At 38.5% G+C, this 13,696-nt stretch overlaps 1 protein-coding gene across 2 annotated transcripts; it reads left to right on the plus strand.

The window, feature by feature from the left end:
* Positions 1-168: 168 nt before the first annotated feature.
* On the plus strand, positions 169-8,228 carry LOC121590015 (scavenger receptor class B member 1). Of its 2 annotated transcripts, XM_041909344.1 has the most exons (9): positions 169-520; positions 1,119-1,222; positions 4,798-4,889; positions 4,976-5,482; positions 5,596-5,861; positions 5,925-6,205; positions 6,275-6,393; positions 6,480-6,602; positions 6,679-8,228. In XM_041909344.1, the coding sequence occupies exons 2-9, from the start codon at positions 1,180-1,182 to the stop codon at positions 6,976-6,978; spliced, it is 1,731 nt and encodes a 576-aa protein (XP_041765278.1). In that variant the 5' UTR covers positions 169-520; positions 1,119-1,179; the 3' UTR covers positions 6,979-8,228. The 2 variants fall into 2 exon arrangements, with proteins under 2 accessions (XP_041765278.1, XP_041765279.1); XM_041909345.1 differs by lacking the exon at positions 1,119-1,222.
* The last annotated feature ends 5,468 nt before the right edge of the window (positions 8,229-13,696 follow it).

The following is a 13,696-nucleotide window of genomic DNA, read 5'->3' on the forward strand; positions in this document are numbered from 1 at the left end:
AGTCGCGATCTCGTGTGCTGACGAACGTACGAACAAGTAAACGAACGAATAACGAAAGAACGATGGAAGGTAACGATCAGCGCAGTGAGGTGGAGGCGACACGTAGTAGCTGCATTTGGAGCTTATATAAAGATCAGAGCATTTGCTCTGATCCTATTTGCACTATTACTCTCCAGCGTACAAGATCTTCTGTTGCAGGGGTTTGTAATAAAACCACTATCAGCAAAGATCTCTACCTCGTTTAACGTGATGCAAAAGTAATTTTTGAATCATTATAAAAACTAATAAAATTTTCAGAAGCGTTAATCGTATGTGCATTGATATATTGATAAAAAGTGTATCCAATGATGTTGAATGTGCTTCAAATGTAGTCCGTTATCTAATGAGTAGAAGTGGTGTTAAGTGATAGTTGAGTTCAAGTGAAATGTGTCTTAGACCTTCATATAAACTTTGAAAACTGTGTAAAAAATTGATCTTAATTTATAGTGAATGTTGAAAGTGATAAAGTGAAAGGTGCAAAGTGAGTCCCTAATAGTAGCTAAATACTCAAGTGATAGCAGTAATACAACTTCCAGCTCTGGCAGCAATTGATTCTTTTTCATTAGTTTTCAATGTATTTCAATAATTAAACACAAAATGTTGTTATTAGTAATATTTAAAAATTAGAATAATATGTTCTGTTGGCTGAACAGCGAACGAAACTCATAAAAATATAGCATAACAAAAAGAAAAACAAAATCTGTTTCTTTTTATGCAATCTAGCAATATTGAAGATTTTTTTATATTTCTTTGACTATGACCAGATCAATCAAAACACAAAAACAAAATCAATTTTTTTTACAAAACTTAGTAGATGGGTTACATATTACTACAAGCATTCATTACACTACAGTTGAACTGTTGGTTCGATTTCAAAATTCTTGGTGATTTTTCTTAGAATGAGAATATACGGAAACCCCATTGAAAACGTGTGGGTGCTTACGTTTACATGAATGATATGATAATTATTGATATAATTTCTGATCCAAAACATAATTTATTAACGGTTTAAGCTTGGTTATAGCAAAACTGGTACATCATTGAGTGCATGCCTATTTTCTTTGATTTTTTTATTTAAGAAAAACATTGCAATTGTTAAATGGTTTAAATACGACAATCTCCATTGGAAAACGATTCAAAATGACAACAACGCCAGCATTCGCGATCGTCTCAAAAAAAAAACGTAAGTGCCTTTTTCTGTTTTTTTTTGTTTCACGTGCCTTATTCAGTTAAAAATGTAATGGGTGACATTTTTTTATTCAAACTCAAGTGTAAAATGTTGAAAGGGTGTATAGTTACATTAAAAACGGTTCACCCTATTTTCAAGCACTTACATATTTAACATGAATTTATTTTTTTGCAGTGAAAAGACCGCTGAAAAATCCTCAGTTTTTATAGCAAGTACAGCGAAAGACGTTAAGAATGTTAATCGTGTGTGTTTATTACCCTGTGTTTCTTCTGAGTATCTGACCTCTGAGATTTGCCTCACTTGTGTGATATGCGAGAGCAACAAAGATAAAGGGATAATTTAGAAAGACTGTTTTTAATCAATTTACTAAAACGACCATACTCAATGTTACTTGAGAATGTTTACAGTGGAGGACGCACCTACATTTACTCACATTGCTATATGTTCTAGGCAATATTAATGATGGTCAAAGGTTAACGAAATGCAAAGCCTTGTCTCCCGGAAAAAAACTAGATATTTTCACATTACTAAACAAAATGTAAAATTTAATTACACAGTCTACAGTGTTCGCCACAAAGATTTGCAGTTAGTGTAGTAGTCAAGTTTTGTCTAGTATGAAGTGTTTGATTTACTGTTGTCTTAAACGAGAGGAATAAGAGTAAAGCACATTTCAAGTGTGAAATGATAATATAAAATAGATGAATTAAACATTCAAACATCTCATTCGTTTTATTACACAAATCATTCAAAACAAATTCTAACAATAAGCTTTACGGAAAGTCTTCAACATCTATTCTACAATCGCTTAACATAGTGATGTTTTTTTCTAACACATAAGCTTTACGGAAAGTCTTCAACATCTATTCTACAATCGCTTAACATAACATCACTAAAGTCTTCAACATCTATTCTACAATCGCTTAACATAACATCACTATGTTAAGCGATTGTAGAATAGATGTTGAAGACTTTCCGTAAAGCTTATGTGTTAGAAAAAAACATCACTATGTTAAGCGATTGTAGAATAGATGTTGAAGACTTTCCGTAAAGCTTATTGTTAGAATTTGTTTTGAATGATTTGTGGAATAAAACGAATGAGGTGTTTGAATGTTTAATTCATCTATTTTATATTATTCGCAAAGGATTAGATCTTTTTCAGAAATAGTAAAAAGTGTATGAAAATTAGTTTGCTTCATTATTGTTTCCATATTATACTAACCCAACGATCTCACATGCATAATGTAAGAAAACTTAAAAGTGTAGCATCATGGGACTATATATATCTGATCGTTAAGTTCAGCTTAGTGTGTATGTCAGTCATTGCATGTAAGTCTAAAAATCCTTGAAACTCTAGACGCTTTGTCCTTCTGACCGCTGTGCAATACTACACTAACGCCAAACAGACCTACAGTTATCGATAATAGCTCTGAATGTATATTATATTGCTTTCGTAAGCATTTTACATCATTTCGAGTACAAAAGTTTTATCTCGTGAGATATCAGTACCTCAATTAAATGGGAATGTATGATGAGAATACAGATGCCTAAGAATCATTGAATTTGATATGACTCCACACTCTTCAAATCTTATAAATCATATAGCTAATATCTGAGAATAATCAATTAGTACTATGAAAATCAAGACAACTATAAGATATGTTTTGTCTCTTTTGTGATATAATTAGTTCGAAAGTATGGGATATGAAAGTCTTTCAAGAAGGATCGTTTAAAACTATTTATGATGAAAATACTACTGATGGATATTGTCCTCTAGGTACCTATTGTTTTTAAATACATTTGTTGAAAACAATCTTAGGAAGGATTTTCCAAGCCATTCAAAATAATAAGCAAGTGTTATTTTTATTTGATATAGACAGCAAAATTTCGCACTTCGTGTAAATCTTGATTTAGCGTACGTATCTTGCACTTCAATCATGAACTGAGTGAAGCTAGATATTAAAATGTGTTATAGTCTAATTAGCATTGTATTTCATACACACAAGAAAATAACAGGAAAGTTGTGCAAAAGGGGCGGATAATAAAACGTGCAAGATATCAGACATTTTGCCATCGATCCAGACCACTGTGAAAGTAACCGGTTTAGTAGTTCATTGTTAAACGCCGCACGAAGAGTTTTGTGCTATAGGATATAGGACAAAAGCATGCGATAAATGGTTAAGTTATAGTCGTTTAATTCTGTTTCGATTACGGGGTTGATCACTCAAGAGCTATTCACGTGCAAAAACGAGCTATTGCAACGTGTTCGATACCGACAACAACAAGCTTGTATCGTTTGATCACTCATATAAACAAAGAGTTAACCACAATTCATTGAGAAAAACTCAAATAGGTCACAGAACAAAACTGATGCTAAGGTCGGGTTCGTCGTCTATGATTAATCGTCATGTGTCAGGTCAGTTGCGGAAGTGAAATGATTATCTAGTTCCTTGTATCTTGATCGGAAGGCATAGTATACGAAACATGTGGTACATTTGAATGTAGGAAATTTTTCTGTTTCGTTGTAGAGTGGCTGTTTCAGTCAGTGTAATGATGTGGTATGGAATTCCGGAAGTAATACAATTACAGTTATTTTCAGTCACATATGTTTACAGGTTTTAAATGTGCAATTTACGATACGAGAAGTTTGATAATCATACTATATCAAAAGTTTGAGGGAAACGTGCACTTAAAATGTTTATAGCAGCTAGTTCCTTCAGGAATATTAGCACCAACACAAATCTATTTGATATTGGATTCATAGCGCTTCATGGTAACACTGATTATACAAGTAGACGACTGACGCGTTAGATTGATTTGCAGGGAACATCCTGTTACAGTTCATGGCAATCATATTCCAGCTTGTGGCTGGAAAATATGCAAAAATCATAACCAAAGGATTGCGATGCAGTGCTTTTTATGTACTAACATCTTCAGGCAGTTAGTTAAAAAAACATTGCAGATCCATATGCTAGTTGTGTGCATGAGTAAATCAATAGTAAATCATAGTAAATCAAATAAAAGTGTAAATGAAAGTGTTTACTATTTACCTGATAAATGGAAGATGGGAATATATATAATGAGCATCATTAAGTAGACGGAACGTTATGTGAGGTGAAAAGGGTTCATATGGATTGTTTATACGGTTCACTTGGTCTCAAGGGTACGAAACATACAACTTTATTTTTACTGTAGAAAGCCTTTGACTTACTCGGCTGAAGATGAGGATTGTTCAGTTCAATGAAGTTAAAGGCCTCAGTCACTTGTTTGAAACGTGACCAAGATCATCTTATCCCACTTCGTCATACATTGATTGACACGCATTCGGTTGATTTCCCATTTCTGCCGGTCTTAGGGCATTAAACCTATGGAGTCAACACAAACAAACACTTGCCTTGAATAATGACATTGAGAAGCTATACTTGTTATTCGGTGAATCAGCAATTGTGGTTTTTAAGTGGATTGAAATGAGTGCACATTTTGATTAGTTGAATTATTAAAAAGGCTATTGTAATCTTTTTCTTTTTTCTTTTCTCTTTCCTTGATCGACAATTTGTAATAATGTTTCATAGGTGTTGTTAAGCTATGTTGCCTTGGAGTGTTGTTCTTGACACTAGCGTATGCAGTCATTGTGATAGATCCCACCGAAGTAATTGTCGAAGATGTATGTGTTAAAATGTGTAATTTCTAGTACTGAGCCTTACCTTTATTTGATGTTAATATTGCATGTTTCTGTATATATATGTTTAGAAACTGTCCATGTATGAAGGATCCTATTTAAACCGCTTGTGGAAGAAGCCACCGTTAGAGGTTTTCATCAGTATTTACGTGTTCAATGTTACCAATCCGGTGGCCTTCATGCGGGGCGAGGAGCGCTTACGTGTACAGGAAATAGGGCCGTACGTATACCAGGAATTTTTGGAACACCGCAACTCTACCTTCAACCAGAATGGTACGCTTAGCTTTGTACCCGTGCGAAGACAGGTGTTTGTACCGGAACGATCGGTGGGAGATCCGAAGCAAGATCGTATTATGATACCGAACATAGCTTTGTTAGGTGTGTCAAGCGCAGCCTATCGCATGTCTACGTTTGCCGCATTTGCAGTAGCCGCTGCTCTCAAGCCTCTCGGCATGTCGCCTATTCTAAACATTACCACTCATGATCTCCTCTGGGGCTACGATGATCCTCTGGTAAGGATTGCTTCAACCTTGCTGCCAGATATTATTCATTTTCAAAAATTAGGCGTATTAGATCGGGTAAGTTACGCCATTTAATAGAGCCCAATCTTTGATTCTGTATCAAACGGAATATTTAACGCTGATATTGACCTTTTCAAACTATACTTAGGCTTTTCATTTTATGGTTGTAGATGTTTGACGATGGATTCGATACGGTCACCATAAATTTACCCCAATCGGTACATAACCAACGACACGATGCGGAAATCGACATATTACCTGAAGATATCTCGGATGATCTGATCGTAGGCTTAGAAGAAGAATATTATCATGATTTAATATCGCGTTCAACAACCGAAGAACTGATCCGTGACTATTCAATTGACGTTTGGAATGGATCTCCTGGTCTAGCTCATTGGGGTTATGTCGCAAAGGATCATTGGGATGCGAATAGACGGTAAAGCAAACATTTGCTTAAATAAATGGAGCAATTTAATTGTATATATGTATATATTTTTAGAAACACACCATGTAATACCTTACAAGGTTCATATGATGGCTCAGTTTTTCCTCGAAACATTTCTAAAACAGAAGTATTTAAGGTGTATCGAAAAGCTTTCTGTCGCACCTTACCGATAGCATTCGAACGCGAAGGCGAAGTGGATGGCATCAAGGCATACTGGTTCTCAATTAAGGAAAATGCATTCGAAAGCTCTATGGATGATCCGTACACATCGTGCTACTGTAAAAACAATCGATGTTTACCAAAAGGACTAGGGGATTTGAGTCCCTGCTGGTACAGTGAGTAATTTAATGATATACCATAGAAAGATTAGTTCTGTTTAACACGTTGCTTTCAAAATGTTTCAGACATACCCGTAGCGGTCTCCTTGCCGCATTTCTACAAAGGGGATCCATCTCTTTCGCAAGCGATTGATGGGTTAAGCCCAAACAAAGAAAAACATGACGCTGTTATCATTATGCAACCGGTTAGTTATAACAATAACAAAATGATGCAACTAAACTCAGCTGTACCTTTTCCACTAACTATTGCACCATCTCTATCATTTGACAGCAACTCGGTATTCCTATGAAAGCAAACATTCGTGTACAGATCAGCCTATTAACAAACGTAAGCTTCAATTCAGAGCTAAGACCATTCCACAATACTGTGATTCCGTTGATATGGGCTGAAATGGTAAGATAGTAGACAAACAAGCTTTGAGATATTACATTTAATTTCATTAACCATGTAAATTCATATGTCCTTTCAGTCTTTAGAAAAGCTCACGCCAGAGTTAATACTTCTGCTCAACTTACTATTCGGTATTGCACCTTATTTGCAAACAGGATTCGTTTGCGTACTAGCATTGCTGGGAGCCTCTTTAATTGCAACTGCAGCGTTAGTATTGTTGTGCTCATCTGATGCGACTACATTCGAATATGATCCAAGGAAGTCTATCAGATACTCTACTGTAAATATAATCCCATATCCGTTGAGAAAAGAATTAGATAAATATGGAGAAACTGAAGTTATACGTCGCGAGCCGCTACTTATAGAAAATGTCGCATGATGTTTTCCATGATTTTGATGTGATCGTGAAGGCTTACAGCTCTGCGATTCTATGTTTAATACGAAATAGTTGTGATGGAAAAGGACTGAATTTCTATTCTTATAGAATAGATTACTACCTGCGCCCACGGTTCTAACAAGCGACAGTAACCAATTCCTCCATATGGTTTAAAGGGTTTTGAGTCAAATAATGTACTAATTAATCTACACGGTGAAATGATTCAAATAGTTAGGGAAAGTTAGCAACGTTGCTATGGGGGATTGCAAGCATATAGGGGAATATAGCCAACTCCCTCTTACTTGAAAGCCGATGGGATTGTCAAATAAGATGGGGTTTCAAATTAGAGACCTAAGTATATAAAATAGAGAGGTCGTTGCAGCGCTTGATTTTGGTCGAACATTTTCAAAGCTTGTTTTTGACAGTTATATTAAAAGGTGATCACAAACGATTCCACACAGCCAAACACTGTTTAGGGCCAATTGTGCATTTTCTCCACAAAAGTAAGTGTAACTACACATTTCCTTCTCATGTACGTGGCATGAAGTATTTTTTTAAGTACACAATTATGAACAAACATTGTAAAAATGACCAAAAATGCATTCAGACCACTGCATGCACAAGAACTAAACCTCAATGCATGCTGCGATGAAACTATTGAAGCTTTTCCATCTAGCTGTCAAAGCTTTCCCACGCTTTTTGATCATATGTTCTGGATGAATCGACCTCTGTATTATATAGACTTTGTTAGAGAGGTTGAAAGTGAAAGACAAGTTCATAAATGCTAGAAAGAGATAGAATATTTAGTATGCAACCTTGATTGATGCTTTATGAAACTGCGAACACGATTTCCAATAAGAGGATGCAGGTAATCCCCGATATTCGCCATACTCGATATACGCAAATTCTTTATACGTGATATTCTAAACTTGACAGTTCTTCGAGCAAATTGTACTGATTTGACACATTAATAGTCAAATGCAAATCAATAGTCCTATAAATTTCCTATCGATGGAATTTCAAGAATCATTTTAAAAGGTACAAGATTGTTATCTTCCGTTAGAATCACAACAAATAACTAATGTAGTGGCTAAAACCAACTACTAAAAAAAAAATTACACGAAAATTCTCTATAGTTTGACTGCAAACTTCGTAATTCGATGTACCCGAATACAGTCAGTATCCGATATACGCTATCGTACGGGACCGAGCGCAGTAGCGTAACTCGAGTTTTCGCGTATAGCTGATTCCTATGGAAAAATAGTTTACACTACCGGTTCGAGGGTTGAAATATATCGCCACAGAGTTATGCATTAATATTTTTTGTTGTAAAACAGGTATCTTTTGCAGAAATTTAATGCAAAATGCTTTAAGAACATTAAGGAAATGCAAAAATAACATAAAATATTTCAATGAATTAAAATAATTGCAAACACACAGAGCTGCCAAATTTAGAGGAATCGCGTATTGCGAATTCGCGTATATCGAGTATCGCGTACCGCGGATAATTGCTGTACATCATTCCATGGCAATGGCAACACCGTTTGTGTATGGTATAAAGGACACAGATTTCAGAGGTTTTCTAAATGCGAGGGGCAAAAATGTAATAAAAATGAAGGGACTATGATGGAATGGGAAATGATCAAATAAGTGGGGGGTTTCGAATTGGAGAGGTCTCAGATTAGAGAGCAAGGTGTATGTATTAAGAAGGTGAAGTCTTATCGCGTATGCCTACCGCATATCATGAGGAATGTTATCCTTCTCCTATCCTCCCCGACTCTAATATCGGAGCCCCTAGAATTGTTATGTCAAGTCGTGAATTGTCAATCTGTTCTGAATGACTTTACCTTCTACATTTATTCATTTTGATTATAGAGAGTTCGTTGTATACGAAACGCTCTGGAGAAGAGTTCAAAACAGGTATGGAGTTTTGCACCCAGCTATCAAGCCATAATAAATAGCGATTTCGTTGGATTGGCGAACTGGTAGATAAGGAGTAAGGGTTGCTCAGATTTATGTTTGAATCTTTGGACTTCCTAGCTGACAACTGGAGACTTGTCAATGTACACTGAACGGGCCGACTCGTAATAATTTATTGACCTTCATCCGGCTATGGAGCACTCAGTTGTAGGGCTATAGAATTTATGTTTAAGAATCACGTGATGTAGTTTAATACACCAACTCTTGTGTTAGGATCGTTGTTAGGAAATCGTAATTAATGCGCAATTACATGTAGTAGGACTAACTATTCACTATCTAAGTATTTCTTACATCCTATCCGATTCTACATGATTTTATATTATTTCTTCTGAACAACATCTGACGTACTTAAACGAAGGTATAGATTGTTAATGGGGAGTTCAAAGTGTTTGAAGAAATAATTTGACAAACGTCTATCTTTAGTCATTTGAGACAGGTGTTTAGAAAGAAATTTTACGAAGAAAATTAAAGACGGAGGGAGTGGTGATTTGAAAACAAGGTAGGACTATGAAGGACACTATTAAAATATGAATAGTCAAATATGAGGAGAAATGTTGCTGCAGAGAAGATATATTGGGTAGAAGATGTAAAACAAACAAATGTTTCAATAGCAGGACATTACAATTACATATGTGTCATTATTTTGCACTACGACATCAACAACGTGTATTTTATTATCCCGAACTCATAAAACATCACGTGGTTCTTTAAAAAATCAAAGTTTAATTTCTATAGCGCTTTTATTGCAAATTACTTGATTTGAAACCCTGTGACACATCAAAGAAGTTCGAACACTCATTATCTAAGAATCATTGTGATACTATTATGATAGTTAGGTAAATACACTCGTTTCAATGAGGATGGTGAATTTTTACAATATATTTTTCGATTGTTACAAAGGAATAACAGTGCTTGATAAATAAAGCAGTTTTATTCAATCAATTTAAAGATTTATGTTAGTAGAATATTGAAATGTAAATGTACAAATAGCAAATATGGTGGTGTAAAAATGGTATATTTTTAAGGAACGTTTCTTTATGGATATGCAGTTATGAAATTGTATGGATGAAAAATAAAACATCGAAAAACATAATACTAATAAATAAAGAAAGAATTATGTTGGACTATCGAAAACAAGGTTAAATATGTTCATTCGAATCGTTCCGAGGTTATAGTAAGGCTTGAAAGGAAGAGTATGAAATTTCAAGTTTTTCGAGGTGAACGCTAGAGTAAATTTGGACAAAAATGGACGTATATTCTAAAATTGTACGCACTAAGGTGCAGGGTGCAGTACATAGCTTTTATACAATAATTGCATAATTGAAGTCAAGAAGAAGAAGAAGCTAGGGCCAGCAAGAGGAAAGGAAACATAATTATTGTGTAAAATATGTATATATCTATATAAGTTTTTATGTTCTGATGCAGCGTTGTAGCAATGCTTCGCTCATACGGGGGTTGATCCGAATCCTCTGGAAGGTACGTCCCCGTCATCTCAATACGTCACCATCGTACAGAACGGTAACATGTCTCCCAATTTTCCAAGCTTGGGTATTCGGATGAGTTACAGAGCTAAATTGAGAGGGGATGGGGAGTGGAGGTAGATGATAGCTTCCCCAGCGTATGCCTCTTCCCGAAGGTCTGCGCTGGCTTCTCCCGTCTTGGCTCGCTGCAGGGCTCTAAAAGCCAGCGAGCGTAGGCCCTATGACGAAACTGGAGGTTAGCGGAGAGCCCTTGCAAGCCAACTTCGTAAAAACTTCACCGCAACAATCAGTCAACAAGAAGAAGTACCGTATCGGACCAATCGATTCAAACGCTCGCTAAAAAAATCGACTAGCAATTGGGACATGAAACTGCAAAATCCTCTGATCATAGGTAAAGACCCGAAATGCGATTGATGAAGTTTGAGCCCGCGACTTCGAATTAGTAGCTCTTGATGAAGTGTGCTGGAAAGGCGTGATGATGCGCCAGTACCGTAGCAACTGCACGATCTACCAGAGCGGTGGAGAGCAAAGTGGCTAGATTATTTTTGTGGTTTTCGGTAGGCGCATCAAAATTTTATCGGTAGTTTTCGGTAGGAGTTTCAGATTTTTTCGGTAGTTTTCGGTAGGCTTTGAAATGTAGAGCGGAGAGGGGGAGGGGGGGGGGGGGTGGGAGGGGGTTGTTGGAGATGGAAGCTAATCTGCTAAGCTAAAGCTGCTAAGCTAAACTAGCTAAGCATGAAGAGCAGCACGAGAAAATACATCTTTCATTTATTTAAAGGAGATAGTTTAGATTTGGTTCATAGCGGTCACATGAGGCCTTTCTGAAGTGTCGATCTGAAAATTGTAATAGGAAATTTATCCCAACAACCCGCTGCGCAAAGCGACGGAAGAAATCATGGCGTTCGGAGAATTTTCTCATGCCTTCTTTTTCCCTCCAACGGCAAATTTGTCAAGCAGCTCCTCGAGCTACCCGTCCCTGGCTCCGCCTCATACCCCTCGCCTGAGCGCGCTGGCGAAACTTTGGAAGTGTTGGTGCGTCAGACGACCAATCGCTGTCAGCCGTCGTCCGTGCTTTTTCCCTCCATAGCGCTATCTCTTTCACACGTGTGCTCAATGCTCGCGAGCTGTTGTGGCGCTCAAAAAAGCCGTTAACAAACATTGCGGCGATGAAGTTGCATTTTCACAAATCAAACAAAAAAAAGCGCAATAAGTTCAATTGCTGCAATGTAAAAATGACTACGGAATCGCTAGCGCACGATAGAGGGTTTGCTGTGCAACGCGCAGAACCCTAATTCGCATTAACACATTCAGCCCGGCGCTGATTTTCATCAACTTTTCATTCCGCCGATGTCTAGAACGCAAGCTGATTGTGAAACTGGCATATTGGAAAGTTTACTGGCAGTCCCTGGGGCCTGCAATCGAACTGAACGTGTTAAGCATTAAGCATAACTTTGTTACACTAAGCCTTTTTGCTTTCGTATGTTGTAGATTACACAGATATGCTTAGCCGTCTGCGCAAGGGTGTGAGTGTGCGTGTGTGTGCCAAAACTGTCGCCAAATGTGTTTTCTTCCAAAATGTTATGATCGATCGAAGGAAGGTGTTCATGTTCAGTGGCGGAGTGGGAGAATCGGGGGCGCCCTAGGCGGAAAGACGAATTAAGGCCCCTGTAAATGGTAGCTGATGACCGGGAGGAGGGGGTACTGGCATACGGCTGTTATGAGATTGAACATTATACTTAAATTGCCGGCGGGGGGGGGGATTGGCGATGGAACCCCTTCGATCATCGGTCACAGGTCCTAAAATTGTTGCCGGCGGGGGGGGGGGGGGGGGGGAGTGCAGAAGGTTCTCCAGCGACGGGGCCCCAACGACCATCTTTCCGGCGGCCCTTGTCGCTAATACTCTGTCCACTTGTAGACATACGGCATACTACAGACTAGCGATCTTCGGCGACCGCCTAGTCCGTCTACCGTTATATCCGCCGCTGGTTCATGACGGTGTTTTTTTGTTGTGGAGGTGCATCCTTCCTCCTGTCTGCAGCGTATGCATCGGGAAGGAGACAATGTGGCAGTATGCAAGTTACCCGCTGGATAGGAGCGGTCCCGCGGCACCGCCGTCATTCCTCACATCTGCATGCTCGTCGTGGGTTCTAACCGCGTATGAACCGTCCGCCGTAGCAAGGGCTGACTATCCGGCTACGTGGTACTCAAGTCCTGAAAAGGCCGGCATGATCGCGTAGACTATTACGCCAATAATAATAATAATAATAAGAAGAAGAAGAACTTAGCATAGCAGTCCACACTCGGGGAAGGTTTTTGTTTTGACTTTGGTGCTGCCGGGTCTACCGCTGTGGCGCGACAAATGCACGGAATTCAGTCGACTAAAACATGAACCTACCGATCCGAACCCATTCCAAGGCAATGCCGGTCAATCGGCGTCATGATAACTTCTCCAAACCAACAAGCCGCCAGATTCTAGACGGGCAGGTGCAGCACCATATGCGCGAAAGAAATGTGCTACATATCACATGCACGTTTGTTTCGATCGTGTGCCTTTTTAACACCCCCATCAGCAGAACCGATCGCAAAGATCGTGGTGCCAATCCGATAGTTGTGTTGTCTCTCAGGTAGCGAAATCAAAAATGCATGAACTTTGTAGCCGCAGTGGATGAAAATGTACGCATCAGAATCAAATAGTTTTGGGGTTTCCACACGCACGCACACACACACACAAAAACACACACACACACAAAAACACACACACACGCACGCGAGCACGCACGTACGCACACACACACGCACACATGCACGTACGCGTGTACGCGGGCAGGCACCCGTATCGGTAGAACGGCTGGTTCAGCTTTCTTGTATCGCTTCCTCATCCAAAGCGCCGGGCGGGGTGGGGGATCGCGACATGATAGAGTGAACGGTCACTTTCCCCGCGCTGTGCGCGTGTGTGTGTGTGTCGAGACCCAAAAACTGGAGACAGATTTCGGCAAATTAAAAAAAAATTATAACCACTATACACTGTGCTACATGATGCTTAGAAGGTCGTTGAAGCATCAAACATGTTCAAATTAAAAATATATTAGATTAGTGTTAGACGTTCTCCTACGCTTGTTTTAAATAAGCTTCGTCACCCTCGATTGCCACGGGCATCGAATGGTCTCATCAGCAGCGGCACGAAATAAAATAAACCATCAATACACCGATAACACTTGAAATCCCAATCCAGCTTCTCCCACAGCGTCTCAAGGTCACAC

This window comes from Anopheles merus, chromosome 2R (genome assembly GCF_017562075.2).
Source record: "Anopheles merus strain MAF chromosome 2R, AmerM5.1, whole genome shotgun sequence".
Taxonomy (NCBI): domain Eukaryota; kingdom Metazoa; phylum Arthropoda; class Insecta; order Diptera; family Culicidae; genus Anopheles; species Anopheles merus.

Coding starts and splice junctions, on each gene's coding strand:
- LOC121590015 (XM_041909344.1), top strand. CDS start 1,180: ATGACAACAACGCCAGCATTCGCGATCGTCTCAAAAAAAAAAC. Junction 5,862..5,924: donor CATTGGGATGCGAATAGACG/GTAAAGCAAACA, acceptor ATATATTTTTAG/AAACACACCATGTAATACCT. Junction 6,603..6,678: donor CGTTGATATGGGCTGAAATG/GTAAGATAGTAG, acceptor ATGTCCTTTCAG/TCTTTAGAAAAGCTCACGCC.